This window comes from Sinocyclocheilus grahami, unplaced genomic scaffold (assembly GCF_001515645.1).
Source record: "Sinocyclocheilus grahami isolate Dianchi unplaced genomic scaffold, SAMN03320097.WGS_v1.1 scaffold769.1, whole genome shotgun sequence".
In the NCBI taxonomy this organism is placed as follows: domain Eukaryota; kingdom Metazoa; phylum Chordata; class Actinopteri; order Cypriniformes; family Cyprinidae; genus Sinocyclocheilus; species Sinocyclocheilus grahami.
In genome coordinates, this window is record NW_015505948.1 from 450,664 (window position 1) to 470,774 (window position 20,111).

Consider the following 20,111-nt stretch of genomic DNA (forward strand, 5'->3'; position numbering starts at 1 on the left):
ATTGGAAGTATTTTTTAGAGAGCGATGGGCAGCTATGAAGAGCGACTGAGTCAATATTTATTTTCTTAGTATGCATGTAATTATATTATATCTATTAGAGATAATCCGAGCAAATTTCGGTAGGCACTGATCAATATAATTATTACATAGCTTTATCCTGCTATATATGTGCGGTATAGGTTTATATACCACTAACACAATTCCATCGACTTCTGTTGTGAGCTAATAATAGTTTTCATCTTCTAAATCTAAACCTCAAACAAACTTTTCTGCATTTTTACATTTTCATTCATTTCTTATTTAAAAAAAATTCTACAGCCTGGCCTTAAAACATGCTAGAGACGAGTAATATTAATGGACAATCCCAGTAAACCAGTTCTACTGTGTGTTTTTATACTGCTTATGTAATGAGAAACATTTACATCTAAATATTGTGAATATTATCAGCCAGACTGACTTCTAATAGAAATGGAATGACTGCAAAGGGCTCTTCAGTCCAGTTAACTGCAATGGCGCCACTTTGAAGGCATTCTGTGACATGTGATATTTATAGATCCCTGCTAACAAATATTTAATGAACCTTAGCAAGCTCTATGGAATGACTGAACAAAAATGTCCTGTTGATTCATAAGGGATTACTGCAGAATTGGTGCATTTTTGGGGGGATTTTAGAGTTGAGCTAATCTTCCATTTAAGATGTTGCTCTGCAATAAATTCTAAAACTAAATGTAAATATCAGTGCTATTCTATTTGCACCTACCGACAACATTTTTACTAAATTTACAAAAATTTGATTTCCTAATCATACAATAATGAGCTCGTGTGATCATTTCTTCATGGAGGCTTGTTTTTATTGACCTGGATACTACAGTGTAAATTCTGCACACAAAGACTGCTATGAGACAGTTGATCATAACAGCCACTAGAGGGCGTCCAAATGCTCAATAACGCACAATGAAGGCGGCCGATAGAGTAGCAACAGCGCCCTCTTGAGTCCAGCTAGAAAACCAAGCAGCGCTAGCAGCGCAGCAGCAGCAGCAGCAGCTAGTAGTCCTGGGACAGTTGTAGTCCAAGTAGCTTTCCAGAGAGTTGTGATGGTTTTAAATCTTTCACTATGTCTGAAATGCTGCTGAAAGATATGGAAGAGATTTCTCTCGGGCCTGTTAAAATGGACGAGCAGAAGGAAAATGGACGGAGTTTTCTCCTGGTGGACGAAAACGAAAGCTTGCAGGTTTGTTTTTGTTAGCTTCGGTGTTAGCCATCCAGCTATTAGGTAAACAGCACATGTAGGGTCTTAGTTGTTTTTATACACTTTGATAGATCAATTCACGAGCACGCTAATGATGATCTCGGTGCTGGATACTGCTGTTATGTTATTTCTCTAACATGATATTCTGATGTTCTTTGGTAATACCATGGTACACGGATGTAGCAGCTATTCGCTGTGATCTATGAGATAGACACCCAACAATGAGAGTCAACAATGAGTGTCGTTTCATAGGCTATTTTATAGTGTTTTCAGGAACCAGCCTAAAAGTGATCGATTGCTGTCACTTTGAGAGATTGTTACTGTATAGAGACCCAAAAATAAAACTTCATTATGTACTTACTCTTTTGTTGTTTCAAACCCATATGACTTTCTTTCTTTAGTGGAACACAAAAGAAAATTCACGACTGATGACATAATTGTAATTTTAGGTGAACTGTCTCTTTAAGATTCTTACAAATGGTGATAGACAGACAGACAGACAGACAGACAGACAGACAGATGGATAGATAGGTGGGGCAGGCATCCAAGAGAAACCATTAACACAGAATTCTGCAAACTCATTGTGAAATTACAGCAGAAAACGTCCAGTAGCCCACACAGGCCGAATTAGAATTACAATTCTGCATGCATCTAAAACAGAATCTCACAGAATTGCTATGTTTGAAAGCATTAAGAACTGAACCGTCATTATTATATGTGTATGTGTAGGTAGGGCCGGCCTATACATGTTAGAGGTCTTCTGTTAAACATTGTGTTCTCCAACTGTTCGCAAATGTTTTAATTGGTTACATTTGTCTAAATCATTTAATATTATATTGTTCTATTTACATATATTGCTTTGGTAGTATGGAATTGAAAATTGAAATGGACTGAATTGGTAAACAGATGATGGATGGATGGATGGATGGATGATAGGCAAAATGATAGATAGATAGATAGATAGATAGATAGATAGATAGATAGATAGATAGTAAAAGTAAACCTTTTACTCTTTCTCTCTTCCAGGTGAAGAACGAAGCAGAGTTTTTGCAGAAGTTGGGCTGCAGTGCTGCTCAGGGAGTCAAAGTGCTTTCTATCTTCGGTAATACGGGCGACGGCAAGTCCCACACTCTCAATCACGTGCTTTTCAGTGGTGAAGAGGTGTTCGTCACGTCTCCTTCTCCGTCCTCATGCACGGTGGGCGTATGGGCCGCTTACGAGCCGCACCTGAACCTGATCGTGCTGGACACGGAGGGCCTGCTCGGGGCCGCCAGTCAGCAGAACCGCCGGATGCGCCTGCTGCTGAAGGTTCTGGCCGTATCAGACGTGGCCATCTACCGCACGCGGGCTGAGAGGCTGCACAACGACATGTTCCAGTTCCTCGGCAGCGCGTCGGCCGCTTACCTGAAGCACTTCACACCTGAGCTCCGCGCTCTGTCTAGCCGCTGTGGGCTAGACGTGCCTCTCTCCAGCCTGGGACCTGCTGTTATAGTTTTCCAGGAGACTCTTCGCACTCAGCTGCTAGGCCAGGGTAAGTCAGAGCAAGCAGACTTTCACTGTTTACAAGGCCTGCAGTGTTTATCAATATGAATACAGCATTTTTCTGATACATGTTGTTGCCAAAGGCTGTTGTACGACTAGCCTGGGGGCAAAGGGATTGCTGTTTAAACTTGGGTCTGCACACCCTCATGGGGCCTAAACACATAGCCAGGGGGGTCTTTGAAAAAGTCCTGAATTTTAGACTAGTGGAGAATCCCACAGGAAAGATGTAAGTTGTCAGTCAAACCAAAGGCTTTATTTCAAACTCAATTGTTTCATCGTTCCTGCTTTTATTTCTGTCTGCTTAGTGATGAGAATTTCAATTTGTTTAGTTGTTTCTCTGTAGTCAAATGACAAATCTTTATAGAGATTTCATTTGAGTCAGTAATACATGGGCCACAATGCTCATTTTTATCTTATTTTAATCAAAAATACATAATAATGTAATGCATACAAACAAAGACTTAAATGCATGATGAACATGTTTTTTTGTGTTTTTTTTATTCATTTTGAACTGTCCTGATGTCATAATAAAGAAACATTTTTGACATTTTGACAAAACAAGATCGATATAATCATTTAATATTATTTCTATCTATCTATAATTTAATATTATTTATATCTATCTATCTCTAATCTATATATATATATATATATCAAAAGATTAACTGCGATTAATCGCATCCAAAATAAAAGTTTTTGTTTACATAATATATGTGTGTGTACCTTTATTATGTAACCTATATATAAATACACACCCATGCATTTATATATTTAAGAAAAGTATGTTACATTTATATATTAAATATATTTATATATATATAATATAAATTATATGAATATAAATATATACATGTAAATAAATGTAAATATTTTCAAAATATATTAAAAAAAAAACTTTGGATGCGATTAATCGTTTGACAGCACTATATATATATATATATATTCATTTTATTTTATTCAAAATATACTGTTAAATATTTTAAAACTTTTAACAAATATTTTGTACACTCAAAATATATAAGGAATATATTTTAAGGAAATAAGGAAAATATTTTTACTGTTTACTTACTGGTTAGAACACATGACATTTTCAGGTTTCGTTATTAAATATTTAGTTTTCTTGAAAATCGTATATATATATTTTTTAATCTTATGAAACCAAGATGAATACAAAGAGATAAAGATATTACATAAGATATAATGCTATATTGCATCTTCAGGTGCTTTATTGCTTCTATAAAAGGTTGTTATGCAATAAAAAAAATTTATTAGGACACATTTTCAAAGAAATACATTTTTTAAATCATTTGTGTAAAAGAACAATCAAAACGTTGGAGGTAGCTTAATGGTTAAGCAACTAGTTATCTAACACAGATTGCAGGAAAATCCCAAGACAGGGTGACTCAGGTGTGGAGTGTTACAAAGATCACAATACTGCTCAGTTATAATTATGCCCTTGGGTAAACTCCAGGTTTTCAGCATGCTGTAAATCATGGTACATGAAAAATGCATAAAAATCTTTAAATGCCTGTAAAACTTCTTTCATCTTTTAATTTTTATTTTGAAACAATTAAATTAGTGCCATCCAATGAAGTGTGTCAGGCTAGAGAAATATGGGTTTGGTTTTCTTTATCCAGATGGCTCTGTCCTGGGGCAAGCAGACACACTTCTGCAAAAGCGCTTCCATGACTTGGGCCAGAGCACAGACGCCTTCAGCTCTGTTCAGTACGTCGGCACCCAAACCATCACTCCCCCCACAGACTACTCACAGTTACTGCAGATTGTCAATCAGCAGGTGAACAACACATCCCAGCGAGCCCCGCGCCAGCCTGCCATTGTGTTCAGTGCATTGCAGGTAAACAGCGCCTCAAACATTTCTTTGTGTGTGTGTGTAAAGCGACCCTAAAAAGAATTTAGACACTAAAAGCTTTCATATTTGGTTTGATATTTTGTATCTAATTCAATTACAGTAAATTCATGTATTTAAAGGAGTAGTTCAATCAAAAACGGATAATGTCATAATCACAAAAGAGGAAGTTTAGCAGAATGTTCACAATGCTCTTTTCCATACATTGAAAGTAAAGGGTGACCAGGGAATTTCAAGTTCCAAAAGGGACTAAAAGCAACATAAAAGTGGTTCATTTGACTCTGTACCTTTAAATATACATTACATTCACAACCATTCAAAAGTTTGGGGTTAAAATTATTATTATATATTTTTTTACATTTAAATGTAAAAATGTATTACATTACATTACATTTATTCACGTCTAAGATTGCATTAAATTGATCAACTTTAAAATTGGAACAAAATAGTGGCTTTTAAGATTTCTATTTGAAATAAATCCTATTATTTCGAACTTTCTGTTGAAATGAAAAAATGCATCAGTTTCCACAATAATATTAAGCAGCATGATTGTTTTCAACATTGATAATAACAAAAATAAAATTCTTGATTAAATTAAGAAATTAAATTTGTTAAATAAAAGTAAAACCATAAAATAATTATTGTTTCTTGAAATAAAATAAATTTTAACTGAAATAAAATAAAATATAAAAAATCGTAAACTTCTTTTATTTCAACATTTTGCCAAGCCAACTATTCTCATTTTTATTAAGCTTATCTTAACCTACAATAACTATACTAAGGTAAAAAAGTAAAACTTTAAATTTAAAATGAAAACAAAATATAAAAATAAAACCTAGTGCTGTCAAACGATTCATCGCGATTTATCGCATCCAAAATAAAAGTTTTTGTTTACATAACATATATAAATGTACTGTTTATATTTATTATGTATATATAAATACACACACATGCATGTATATATTTAAGAAAAAAAGTGTAATGTTTATATTTGAAAAATATTTTTATATAATAAGTTATATGAATATAAATATATACATTTAAATATTTTCTAAATATATGTATGTGTGTGTATTTATATGTACATAATGAATATACACAGTACACACACATATATTATGTAAACAAATATGTTTATTTTGGATACGATTAATCGCGAATTAATCATTTGACAGCGCTAATGAAAACTAATTCAAAATATTATTAAAAATCACCAAATCAGCATATTAAAATGATGTTTGAAGGATCATGCGACACTAAAGCCTGGTGTAATGGTTGCTAAAAATTCAACTTTTCCATCACAGGAATAAATTATATTTTAAAATATATTAAAATCGAAAAATAAAAAAAATTGGAAAAATATTTTATAATATTACTGTTTGTACCATATTTAAAATCAAATAAATGCAGCCTCGGTGAACATGGTGACTTCTTTCAAAAACATCTTACCAATCTTTTGAACGGTAGTGACTCAAGTGTCCTAAACTACTTTTTGGGGTCAGTGTATGTATGTATGTGTTCACCTTTGTCCACTGAGCATGTTTCTGAAAACACGCTTCACTGGACTTCACTACTCTGCTCTCTCTCAGGCCTTGAGCAACAGATTCTGTGGCGAGATCTCAGATGACAAAATCAGCATATGCTCCTTTTTTCCTGATGAATATTTCACTTGCCCATCAGTCTGTCTCAGCTGCAAGTAAGTCCACACATGCTCTGAGCTGTAGATTGAATGCTGTTTTTGTTTATTTACATACAGGTTGAATGCACTGATGCATTGTGTTTGATGCATAATAAATCAAGAAAATTGCTGCATTGTCACATCAGACTCTAATTTCTTCACATCAACACTGAGCCACTTCATAATTTGATGAATTGCTGTTATAAAGAACTAGGATCTCTATTCAGCATGTAAAACTCATGGAAATGAGTTGCACATGAATGTAATTAGATTGTTTGTTGAGTTGTTTGTTATTGTTTTAGCTTGTGCGTGACTTAATAGAGCAGTACTCTTCAAGAGTACTTAAGAACTAGTGAATCATAACTAACCTCTCCAAAATTCCATGGCTTTAGTGTTCGGTGTAAGAATGGCATGAACCACCAGAAAGACGGGGTCTCACACATGGCCGATGGATTATGTCAGTATGCCCACCAATACAACAATAAAGTTCTCATTTGTAAGGTAAGAACTCACTGTCATGGCTAGTTCCCTTTCGAGGGAACTTCGAACTGCGTCCTCTAGAGGTCGCTATGGGGGGACACCTTCAGTGTGACCAGTGTCTGAAGCATATATCTAAAAACGACAATAACATTGGCTGGCGACAACCTATGACGTCATTACCCTGCGCGATCACAGTATAAAAGGGCGCCGGGATAACACGTCATCCTCTTCTTCGTCTTCACTGACTGTTTGTTTATGTTAGCGTTAAGCTAAACACGACTAGGAGTGCATGTTTCTCGCCAGAGGCTTTGCTATGATACCTCCAGTTTCACACGGCTCGCGTGCTGTGTGTGTGTGTGTGGTGAAGAGCAAGCGCGTTCAGCTCTCGAGGGAGTTGGATGCACTCTGCATTCATTGCTTATTTCTTCTGAGGGATAAGCATGAATTGAACGCGCTCGTCTCACAAGGAGGCAACTTGTGCTCATCGTGATGCATTCGCGGGACTACTGAGGGGGATGTGAGCATTTCACCATTTACCCGAGTTTGTAGATTGCGTTTGCATGAGTTTGTTCGCCTCTCGCGGGAATAGCTATGCATTCACGGCAGCGTTTTTCGTTTGCGCTTGATTTCCGAGGTAATCTAGCTGTTGGGCGGAGCGTGTTTAGCTCCCGCGGGAGCTGAATGCATGCTGTGCATTGCGGTCGCGGTGAGAACATGGAAAGGACCTGACGGGAAATTTCTCCCTATCAGTAATTTCCTTTTGTTTATATAGTAAATGTATAGTGTGGATCTGTCTGCAGATATTGGACAGATGGTTTATATCATGTCCTTCTCAGATAACCACATTATACTGCACTCCGGCTTGAGTTCAAAAAATAAAAAAATAAAAGAGCCTTCCCGATCTTCATTTGGAGATCGAGGAGGTTTGGAAAAATCCATTCTCGTCCCACATCCACAGATTCCAGCATACTAGTTATGCCAACATCGAGGGAATGCATGAGAATGGTTATGAGAAGATGCCACGGACTACTGAGGGGGATGTGAGCATTTCACCATTTACCCGAGTTTGTAGATTGCGTTTGCATGAGTTTGTTCGCCTCTCGCGGGAATAGCTATGCATTCACGGCAGCGTTTTTCGTTTGCGCTTGATTTCCGAGGTAATCTAGCTGTTGGGCGGAGCGTGTTTAGCTCCCGCGGGAGCTGAATGCATGCTGTGCATTGCGGTCGCGGTGAGAACATGGAAAGGACCTGACGGGAAATTTCTCCCTATCAGTAATTTCCTTTTGTTTATATAGTAAATGTATAGTGTGGATCTGTCTGCAGATATTGGACAGATGGTTTATATCATGTCCTTCTCAGATAACCACATTATACTGCACTCCGGCTTGAGTTCAAAAAATAAAAAAATAAAAGAGCCTTCCCGATCTTCATTTGGAGATCGAGGAGGTTTGGAAAAATCCATTCTCGTCCCACATCCACAGATTCCAGCATACTAGTTATGCCAACATCGAGGGAATGCATGAGAATGGTTATGAGAAGATGCCACCTGTTGAAGAGATGCTGGCCTGCTATCTCTCCATGGGGGAGACATCTTCTCTTAAGGCTCCCTCCTTGCCATCCAAACCCCTTCAGGAAAATAAATCTTGTTTGAATGTTAGGGCATACGCGGCAGCAGGTCAGGCTGCAGTCTCGTTGCACACCATGGTGGTGCTTCAGGCTTTTCAGGCTGATCTGCTGAAAGACCTGGATAAAGTCTATCCCCTGATGAGGTGGCTGAGTTGCATCGCACCACGGATCTTGCTCTCCGTGCCGCTAAGCAGGCCGCCACTGCCATTGGCAGATCAAAAAAAAGGCAGCCATGGTGGTTACGGAGAGACATCTGTGAGTGAGTCTGGTGGATATCAGGTCGAAAGAGAAGGGCTTTCTTCTTGATGCGCCGGTTTCCCCTTCTGAGCTTTTCGGCACTTCCGTCGAGACGGTGGTCGTGAGGTTTAAGAAGGCCAAGACATGCTCGGCTGTCTTTAAATCCTTTATTCCACGAGGGTCCAGGCTTCGGACTTCGCCACCAGCCTATATCATGAGCCTGAGTCATGTACGGGAGCCATGGTTGATGAGTACGATCCATTTTTATCTACTCTACTGCTAGTTCTTGTGTATTTGATGCTAGCCTTTCTCTGCAGCACTACTCGGACCTGTTCTGTTTTTCTGACTTTAGGTTTGACCCACCTACTAAGTCAGGACCTCCTGCTGTTGACCAATTACAGTGATAGTTTCACTCATCGGTTCTGGTTCCAGGCTGGTGATAGTCCTCATGGTGATAGGGCTTCTGAGGAAGTATCCCAGCATCAGGTCCCCAGTATAACGCTGCAACCTCAGGACCTGTGGGTCCTTCTCGTGGGCTAGTACTCTTCTGAGTACATGCTTCGCGACATGCTCCCTATCCTCTGGCCAGGTGCGAACTACTCATTTCTCACCCTGAGGGGTCTCCCAAGATTTGAATCGTTCCTTAACCTTCATGCACGTTCTCTGAGCTAGAACTCCTCTCGCTGACGCATTGAGGAGCTCAATGCTCCATAGACAGTCGGGCCCGTGGGTCCTCACTGTCACACTGTCCTTATGGTTGAACCAGTAAATCACCCCTCTGCGGAGTGGGCTGGAGTACACTGCGTTCCCTGAGGTAAGAGGGATTTGTGTTTCTGTGGGAACCCCTCCTTTGTGCTTCTGCTCTGAGGAGCAGTAAGCTCTATACACATGAATGGTTATTGGGTCCCGCTATTTCTTCAGCTATTTCTTTCTTCTGGTCGAGCGGAGAAGTGCTCCCCTCTCTGTGAGGGTTAGCTATGAGACGCTCCGTGGCAGTGACATCAGGTAGTTGGGCCACTTGCTGCTTCCCTGATAAGCTGCCTCTATTCGGGTCAAGCCAGGCAGTGCTCCCCTTACCTCAGAGGGTTGTCTTTGAGCCTGCCGCTCCCGATTGAGTGTCTGAGGATCTGAGGACTTCTGGGCATCTGTGAGCAGATGCTTCGGAATCTTTTTAAAGCCATGCTATGGTAAGTGCACACGCTAAGCTTCTGTGCACTTTCTAAAATCCACATAGTGGTAAGTGTGCACGCTAAGCACTCTGCGCACTTTCTAATATCCTGTATGGGAAGGGTTGATTTCACCGCTCCGTGGGCTGTTCTCATGGTGGTGTTTAGCAGTGCTCCCCTCTATCAGAGGGTTGCCTATGAGCATGTTACCCCTTTTCTGAATTCGGAGTTCTCCTCTCACGTGGAGAGTTGAGTTCTCTGTTTTCCCAGAGCACCTGGAACCAGCAACATCAAGCGAGCTAGGCCCTTCCTCTGCCTCCCTGATGCGCTGAGTTTTTGGCTAAGCTTGCAGTACTCTTACCCTTCAGGATTTCTAACAAACATGCTGTAGGTCGAGCCCCCTCTCGGCTGAGAGCTGGGTGTTATGCTCCCTCAGCTAGGTAACTTACTGCTAGCCATTCCAGCATTATACCATGAGGATGAGGTTTTATTTTTGTTTACGTTTTTTGTATTAATTTCTTTTAGTTCGTTTTTTCTTGTTTTATGTTTTTAATTTAAATTTGTAGTTTTGTTTTTTGTGAGCTTTTATTTTTTGTTTTGTTTCATCTTTATTTTTTGCTTAGATTTTTTTTTTGTTTGTTTAATTTTGGTTTTTTATATTTTTGCTTTACTTAATTTTTTAGTTTGTTTTATTCATTTGACTTTTTGTTGTACTATTAATATTCACTTTTGCGTTGCCAATATGCAGTTTTTCATGTAAAACAAATCACAATAAATTGAATTCAAATTGATTAAGACTTGGCGCTTAGATTTAATGAGATTTGCCACATTTTTACTGTTAATTGAGGTTTTAGATTAATCAGTTTGCAAAAACTGTCTTATATGGATTACATTTCTCAATTTCAAATGAAAGGATATTGAATGGATGCAAAGGATGATAAACCATTTCTTTTACCCATGCAGAGGTGCTATGAGAGCGGAAGAGAAGTGATGGTCATACCGAAAACATCTGCCTCCACAGATAACCAATGGTTTGGTTTGGCCAAGTATGCATGGTCAGGGTAAGTAAGATGGTTTTCTTATTGAAATTAGACGGGAAGAATGCTCTAAACCGTGGTCTTATTCTACAGTAGGGGTGGAAATCGGATGGTTCGTCACGATACGATACAATATCGATTCTCATTTGCCGATACTTCAAAAAATGATATGATACGATTTCGAAACAGGAGAATATCGATTAATATATCGATATTATTATATTATATATCTATTTTAAATAACCATCTACATTTTTATTAACTCACAAATGCAACCGAAACATATAAAATGAACATTTATCTTAAATTTTCACATCCTGTTCCTCAATTGGGACATTCACAACAAAAAATAGTACAGAAATGTAATAATCAAATGTAAAATAACACTGCATAGTCTTGACTGTATAGATTAAATATAGATGAATCCTTATTAGGGGTGGAACGATACATGTATTCGTACCGAACCGTCACGGTACGGACATCTCGGCATGAGGCCTTACAACGAATACAGGCAATTCACCCCGGTATCTTTAAAATCCATGTTATGGTAAGTGCGCACGCGAAGTCCCTGTGCACTTTCTAAAATCCACGCTGTGGTAAGTTTGCTCATCAAGCATTTTGCATTATTTCTAAAATCCTGTATGGTAGGGGCTACGCGGGCGGCTTCGTGCCCTTTCTTTGAGTCGTTTAGGCGTTCCACCTTGGGCACCACTCTACCTATGTATCCTCAGGATACCTACTTTAACAAGGTGTTGCTACTAGGGGTCTGTTGAGACAGTTCCTTCAGCAAGCTCATGCAGGGCAAGCAGTAGCCCCCTGGGTGACAGGCCAAGACCTGGTTACGCTTCTAGGCGCTTGGTCGTATCCCCTTAAAGGAATCTCTTCCTGATTCCAAGCCTTTAAGCTCTACCCTGGACCCAGGAGTCCTGGCCCTAACAGGTACGTTTATGGGGTATGTAGCTTAGGCTTTTGGCCATAAGGGATAATGTCACTGACAGCCATCTAACCGTCCAAGGGGCAACTCCCTTAAAACTTTGGTAGAGTTGGTACTTAGTGCTCGCCTGTGGTTTGGCATGCACTCCCCTCAGCATGGTGGCGTGGATATACCGTTCCCCATAGCGACCTCTAGAGAACGCAGTTTGAAGTTCACTCGAAAGGGAACGTCTCGGGTTATGTATGTAACCATGGTTCCCTGAGAAGGGAACGAGACACTGCGTCCTCTAGTTTCCTTGCCATGCTGCGGATGCAAGCTTTAGACGAAGAAGTGGATGACGTGTTATCCCGGCGTCCTTTTATACTGTGATCGCGCAGGGTAATGACGTCATAGGCTGTCTAGAGGACACAGTGTCTCGTTCCCTTCTCAGGAACCATGGTTACATACGTAACCCGAGATGTTCTCAAGGTCAAGATGAATGTTTTCAGGTTTTTTTGTGTGTTTTATTCAGTTCTTTGTTTTGTTTAAATTAGCATTCTTATTTTGATTAGTTTTGTTTTTTGTGTTTTTATTATTTATTTATTTTTTCTTTTATTTGTTTTGTTATTTTTTATTTTATTTTTATTTTTGTTTTTACTTTTCTATTTTTTATTTTTAGTTTTTTGTTTGTTCGTTTTATTTTTGTTTACGTTTTTTGTATTAATTTCTTTTAGTTCGTTTTTTCTTGTTTTATGTTTTTAATTTAAATTTGTAGTTTTGTTTTTTGTGAGCTTTTATTTTTTGTTTTGTTTCATCTTTATTTTTTGCTTAGATTTTTTTTTTGTTTGTTTAATTTTGGTTTTTTATATTTTTGCTTTACTTAATTTTTTAGTTTGTTTTATTCATTTGACTTTTTGTTGTACTATTAATATTCACTTTTGCGTTGCCAATATGCAGTTTTTCATGTAAAACAAATCACAATAAATTGAATTCAAATTGATTAAGACTTGGCGCTTAGATTTAATGAGATTTGCCACATTTTTACTGTTAATTGAGGTTTTAGATTAATCAGTTTGCAAAAACTGTCTTATATGGATTACATTTCTCAATTTCAAATGAAAGGATATTGAATGGATGCAAAGGATGATAAACCATTTCTTTTACCCATGCAGAGGTGCTATGAGAGCGGAAGAGAAGTGATGGTCATACCGAAAACATCTGCCTCCACAGATAACCAATGGTTTGGTTTGGCCAAGTATGCATGGTCAGGGTAAGTAAGATGGTTTTCTTATTGAAATTAGACGGGAAGAATGCTCTAAACCGTGGTCTTATTCTACAGTAGGGGTGGAAATCGGATGGTTCGTCACGATACGATACAATATCGATTCTCATTTGCCGATACTTCAAAAAATGATATGATACGATTTCGAAACAGGAGAATATCGATTAATATATCGATATTATTATATTATATATCTATTTTAAATAACCATCTACATTTTTATTAACTCACAAATGCAACCGAAACATATAAAATGAACATTTATCTTAAATTTTCACATCCTGTTCCTCAATTGGGACATTCACAACAAAAAATAGTACAGAAATGTAATAATCAAATGTAAAATAACACTGCATAGTCTTGACTGTATAGATTAAATATAGATGAATCCTTATTAGGGGTGGAACGATACATGTATTCGTACCGAACCGTCACGGTACGGACATCTCGGCATGAGGCCTTACAACGAATACAGGCAATTCACCCCCAATCCAGAAGGGGGCGCCCGCTGCAATGCAACACTGTTTGATAACCGGCCGCCAGCAGAAGAACAGCGAATGCCAACTTGAAAACAAAGCCCACTAGACAGTGACCATGTGCTGATTCTGAATGAGTCTCTCACAGACTGACAAAGGAGTATACTTTAAAGGGGTCATATGATGCGATTTCAATTTTTCCTTTCTCTTTGGAGTGTTACAAGCTCTTGGTGCATAAAGATGATCTGTAAAGTTGCAAACACTAAAGTCTCAAAACCAAAGAGATATTCTTTATAAAAGTTAAGAGTTAACCACGCCTACCTAAAACGGCTCGTTCTAACACGCCCCCACATGTCTACGTCACGATCTGGGAAGATTTGCATAACATCGCCCAAATGTTTGGGTGACAGGCCAAGACCTGGTTACGCTTCTAGGCGCTTGGTCGTATCCCCTTAAAGGAATCTCTTCCTGATTCCAAGCCTTTAAGCTCTACCCTGGACCCAGGAGTCCTGGCCCTAACAGGTACGTTTATGGGGTATGTAGCTTAGGCTTTTGGCCATAAGGGATAATGTCACTGACAGCCATCTAACCGTCCAAGGGGCAACTCCCTTAAAACTTTGGTAGAGTTGGTACTTAGTGCTCGCCTGTGGTTTGGCATGCACTCCCCTCAGCATGGTGGCGTGGATATACCGTTCCCCATAGCGACCTCTAGAGAACGCAGTTTGAAGTTCACTCGAAAGGGAACGTCTCGGGTTATGTATGTAACCATGGTTCCCTGAGAAGGGAACGAGACACTGCGTCCTCTAGTTTCCTTGCCATGCTGCGGATGCAAGCTTTAGACGAAGAAGTGGATGACGTGTTATCCCGGCGTCCTTTTATACTGTGATCGCGCAGGGTAATGACGTCATAGGCTGTCTAGAGGACACAGTGTCTCGTTCCCTTCTCAGGAACCATGGTTACATACGTAACCCGAGATGTTCTCAAGGTCAAGATGAATGTTTTCAGGTTTTTTTGTGTGTTTTATTCAGTTCTTTGTTTTGTTTAAATTAGCATTCTTATTTTGATTAGTTTTGTTTTTTGTGTTTTTATTATTTATTTATTTTTTCTTTTATTTGTTTTGTTATTTTTTATTTTATTTTTATTTTTGTTTTTACTTTTCTATTTTTTATTTTTAGTTTTTTGTTTGTTCATTTTATTTTTGTTTACGTTTTTTTGTATTAATTTCTTTTAGTTCGTTTTTTCTTGTTTTATGTTTTTAATTTAAATTTGTAGTTTTGTTTTTTGTGAGCTTTTATTTTTTGTTTTGTTTCATTCCTCGTGCATCCTACCTCTCTCATTTGGCACAAATCCAAATATTCCATAATATTTCCATGTTTGCGATGTATCTGAATGCTGAACTATAATTTATTATGTAAATTATAGGCTTTGTACTTCAGTCGCGTTCCAACGGTGACACTGAGGTGGGCGCGCTGATTTTTGGTTCACTGTATTTTATTTTGATAAAGTACCAACTGCGCTGTCAAGTTAGCAATGCTGGAACTGATGTGTTTTGTGTGTGTGTGTGTGTGCGCGCGCGCGCCGGCGCGATCACTTCAACTGGGTCCTTATACCAGCAGAATCAACTTTATACACTTGTCTTATTAATAATGCATCACTGTATAAAGGACTGCTTTTATTTGTGTACACTCACAATGAAAACAAAACATTGGGCTTTTGTAAAATAAAGAAAACAAATAGGATGTCGCTTTCTGCCATTTGAGTTTCCTTTCTGTGAACAAATTAAGCTGTCACAAAAATTAACTGAAACCGTATATAGGCTACGTTACGTGTCGCACTGTTTTTTTTTCTCTTGTTTATCTGTAAACTAAATCAAATATATTTCAAGAATTTATTCCTTGTATGTATATATGTACTGCAGATTTTATATATATAACATAATGTAATAATATTTAGTATTTTCACATCTAGGTGGAAAATTTTTAATTTGTACTACTGTCTGTTCAAAATAAATGAAAAGAAACCTAGCATAGTAGATTTATTTTTTCCCTGTTGTACTGAAATCGTATCGAACTGTGACATCTGTGTACCGTTCCACCTCTAATCCTTATAAAAGTTGTTCAGTCAAAATCAGTGAGAGATTTTTTTCTTAGACAGAAGTCTGCTTTCACTTTAAGAACGAAAGTACGGATCCAATATACTGATGGCAGCATGATAACATTAAGACATAGGCCTAACCGACTGTGTTTACTAGGATATTCGCCAAGGCGCACGTTGATGTAATTTGGTCTGTATTTGTTCATCCATGCACAAAAAAGTGAAAGGGAGCTCAAGTATTAGCGCGCTGTCGATACGGCTGTCTGTATGCGTGTGCTTTGTCACTGCGCTCTGAAAACTTCTCTCAAGGGCTCGACAATTCCGTCAACTATCCCGAGTGTCTTTTATGCTCGCCCTTCAGGCAGTTTTATTGTCCCGACATGTGAGTTTGAACGAGAATGCAAGCGTTGGCGGTAATGCATAGACGGACATTGGGGAACATGTGGACAGTGTCAAAATAAGGTTATTTATACTACAGATATCGATATTTCAAGTGTGGCATCGATGCATCGTATCATTAGACATTTAATCAATGGATCGTTACACCCCTATTCTACAGCTATGTTTTAGAGTGTGCCAGCTGTGGCATCATCTACCGCAGTAGACAGTACTGGATGGGCAACCAGGATCCAGAGAGCAGTGTGGTGCGGCCAGAGGTCAAGCATGTCTGGCAGGGGGTGAGTTGTTTTTCTGTGTTCCCATCCATGTGCTGACTCCATTGATGCTCACAGTGGTTAATGTTGTTTTTATGCTTGTAGACCGATGCCTTCCAGACAGACCATCAGAATGCAGCTCAGCGGGTCTTGGATGGAATGAATTACATAATCCAATCAGTGACAGAATACAGCTCAGGCCCAACTAAAGTCGTCACTGCCTGGCTCACAGACCAGGTGGCTCCACCCTACTGGAAACCCAACTCTGAAATCATTGTGAGTTGATATGCCCTATAGGAATAGGTGAAAGAGAACACCTATTGTTTTATTATGTAAAAATATCATGTTTGTCTGTTCAGGAATGTCGTGGTTGTAAAAGAGCGTTTGAGGAGGCGGAGAGGAAACACCACTGTCGGGCATGTGGGGAGGGTTTCTGTCAGGCCTGCTCCACTCACAGCATGCCAGTGCCCGAGAGGGGCTGGGGTGGCAACCCTGTACGAGTGTGTGATGCCTGTTACCGGCAGGGAGCACCCCAGCACACTGGACAGGGTGAGGACATCGTTCTCTTTTAAAATACGCTGTGATGGTGCACCAAGTAATTCTTACACTTGCAAAGTTTGCATTACCATTCAAAAGTTTGGGGTTGGTCAGATTTTCTAAATGTTAAAAAAAAAAAAAAAAGTCTCCTAGCTCACCAAGGTTGTATTTATTTGGTCACAAATACAGTAAAACAGTAATATTGTGGAATACTATTACAATTTAGTTTTTTTCCCATTTAAATATATTTTCAAATGTAATTTACAAAGCAAAATTTTCAGCATCAATACTCCAGTCTTCAGTTGTCACGTGATCCTTCAGAAATTATTCAAATATGCTGATTTGGTTCATTGATTATTATCCATGCAATTTGCCAAAAATTGCACTTTGCAATTGCAATAAATACTAGAAGTTCATGTAAAAAAAAAAAAAAACATCTATTGTAGCTTGTCAGACATATAGAGTATGTAAGAAATTCAAATTTCCCTCTATTTCTTGTATTTTATTGTTATTTGTTTTGTTTCTCTCTCTCTCTCTCTCTCTCTCTATATATATATACATATATATATATATGCACACACACACATATAATAGTCATGACTATTGCTTTTTTATGTGCTTTGACTTTTTGATACTATATGTCAGGTTCTCAAACCCTTGCAAGGGTAAAAAGGGTTTCTCACACTTCTTTTTCAGTTCTGCAACAGTCTAGTTATTTAGATCCAAAATACTAACAACCAAATATAGCTGCAAGCAGCGATTTCCGGGGTTCAAGCAGTTAAGGCATTTAAGCACATAAGGAAAAATATTTTGTGTTAACAGGGCTGTAATCACCTAAATCAATGATTAAAAATAGCATTTTGGGCAAATGCAGGTAATTTACCAAAGAAATATGATGATTTTTTAACAGTTATGACTGTTATAGCACCACCTATAGTCCGATCACCCTGAAACTTTGCATGCTTCTTAAGAGTCAGCAGTCACATGTTCTCACCACGTTTCGTAAAGTTTTGAGTTTTCGTTTAGGTTTTATAGGCTTTTGGGTATATCTGGCCACACCCCGTTTATAAATTACCTCGTTATAAGTAAAAAAGGACAAAATTCAACATTTTTTTGATAATTATTGATCTAGAGAGTCCAGAGAATATTACTGCAGTGGTTTGATCGCGACTGAGCGACAAACCTAGGACTAGTTCGCAAAAGTAGTTTTTTAACATATTCATGAATAATTAATGAACAATTTGATTGACAGCAATGGTTCTTGAGGCAAAGTTGTGCATTATGAGGAGATCTATCAAATGATATGCATATTGTGTGGATATGTGAAACAACACGTGATTACAGAGCCAAAAAAAACTTGTTAGCGCCAACTAGTGGTCGATTTCTTTCAAAAATCTTACAGACCTTTAAGGCCCTGAGTCGAACATGCCCACCGAGTTTCGTTCCGATTGACCTCAGTTAACCTTGTTTAATAGGTGCTTAAACTTGTTTGACCAATGGCGGCCATGTTTTTTTAGATATGCGAATGTCACTTTGGACCAAGATGCTGCATACCAATTTTCAAGTCGATCAGACCAACGGTTGCCTAGTTATAGCTGAATTTATGTTTTTTCTGTCTTATAGCGCCCCCTAGTGGCAGAGCTGCGCTTTTTTTTATTTGACCAAAGATTAAGCTCCTACATACATGTACCGAGTTTGGTGAAGATATCTCATTCCGTTCAAGAGTTATACTTCAATTGACATTTGGCTAACATTAGCATAGAGGCTTCTTGGCGTACTGTTTCACGCAAAAATCCAGCGAATATTTCTGCAGTGGTTTGGTTCCAATCGGGTGAAAAACCTCGGACTAGTTCACAAAAGTAGGTTTGGGATATAGGTAAATTTGACGGAAAAACCGTGCGTCGTAGAGAAAATTGAATGTAAAATTTTTGAGTCTACGACAAAAGGTGTACGAGTTAGGGCCAAAAGTAGTTATTAAAAAAAATATTTTTTTGCGCTGTAGCGCCCCCCTTTGGCCGATTGGGGTGAGCCTTTGTCAGAATGTCCCCTCAGGGAGCTCTACCTTCTGGCCAAGTTTCAGCTCTCTAGGCCTTACGGTTTGGTCTGCACGATCAGTTTTAGCGGAGAAAAATAATAATAAAAAAAATCCTTACAATTTCAATAGGGTTTCAGCACTGCATGCTTGAACCCCTAAAAATAACCTTGGGCAGATTTTTTTTGACTGTGAAACTCTAATTACGCTAGTTAAAACTAGTTAATGAAACAGTGAATTTGTCTTTCGATTATTCAGAAGATAAGTCCTAAAGTATTCATTTCTATGGGATTTGATAACTTTTACAGTACAAATTGTGCTATTGTCCACATATTTTCACCAATTCTGCATGTGCTTACTTATATATGTAATGCATCTTGCAGAATATTTGGCCTTGTAAAAACATAAGCAATATTCTCCAGGGTTATTGGGTTCAGTTGTGTTTTCCAAAACAGTTTTTAAAGGGGTCATATGATGCTGCTAAAAATAACATTATTTTGTGTATTTGGTGTAATGAAATGTGTTTATGTGGTTTCAAAGGTAAAAAAACATTATTTTCCACATACTGTACATTATTGTTTTTCCTCTATGCCCCGCCTTTCTGAAATGCGTAGATTTTTACAAAGCTCATCGGTCTGAAAAGCGAGGTGTGCTCTGATTGGCCAGCTATCCAGTGCGTTGTGATTGGCCGAATACCTCAAGCGTGTGATGGAAATGGTACGCCCCTACCATATTGTGATGCCCTGTCATGCCGGAGCGACGAGACAAAAACATTAAAACGCATTATAAACTAGGCATTTGTTGCATCCAGTGGGGACATAATTATGGATTATAATGACTTATACTGTCTTTTTACGCATTGCGTTGCATCGCTCCGCGTAAACATAAAACCATGTCTGCATTTGTGATCGAAGAAATGACAAACAACAAGCGCTACTCTACACTGCCCAAAATCTCGCGTTTGAATCATCAGTGGCAAATTCTTTAAATATAAAAAACTTACTTAAAGTCTGCGAGTCAGAAAAGCCGGCATTGTAGTCTACTCTACCGGGATCATGAAACAGTCCTCCATAAAATGTGCTGCACACATCTGAATATTTGGGTTGAACTGTTCTGGAACAGTGTTGTGGGCGGGCTTGAGAACAGCGCGGCTAGTGGATTCGACGAAGGAGCGTCCGGCGGGCTTGCGGCAACCACATGTGACGACCCCGGGCTGGACTCCGCTTCGTCCACGGTGAAAGC

The 20,111-nt window shown here is 38.6% G+C and overlaps 1 protein-coding gene across 1 annotated transcript in view; it reads left to right on the plus strand.

Moving 5' to 3' along the window:
* The first annotated feature begins 1,017 nt into the window (after positions 1 to 1,017).
* Positions 1,018 to 20,111, plus strand: part of LOC107561380 (zinc finger FYVE domain-containing protein 1) — a 21,827-nt gene continuing 2,733 nt past the window's right edge. The window contains exons 1-9 of the mRNA XM_016245822.1: positions 1,018 to 1,231; positions 2,276 to 2,780; positions 4,429 to 4,646; positions 6,248 to 6,354; positions 6,729 to 6,837; positions 10,809 to 10,906; positions 16,207 to 16,324; positions 16,406 to 16,576; positions 16,660 to 16,849. Coding sequence (XP_016101308.1) covers positions 1,115 to 1,231; positions 2,276 to 2,780; positions 4,429 to 4,646; positions 6,248 to 6,354; positions 6,729 to 6,837; positions 10,809 to 10,906; positions 16,207 to 16,324; positions 16,406 to 16,576; positions 16,660 to 16,849 — 1,633 coding nt within the window. The 5' untranslated portion in view covers positions 1,018 to 1,114. The remainder of the gene's footprint in view (positions 1,232 to 2,275; positions 2,781 to 4,428; positions 4,647 to 6,247; positions 6,355 to 6,728; positions 6,838 to 10,808; positions 10,907 to 16,206; positions 16,325 to 16,405; positions 16,577 to 16,659; positions 16,850 to 20,111) is intronic.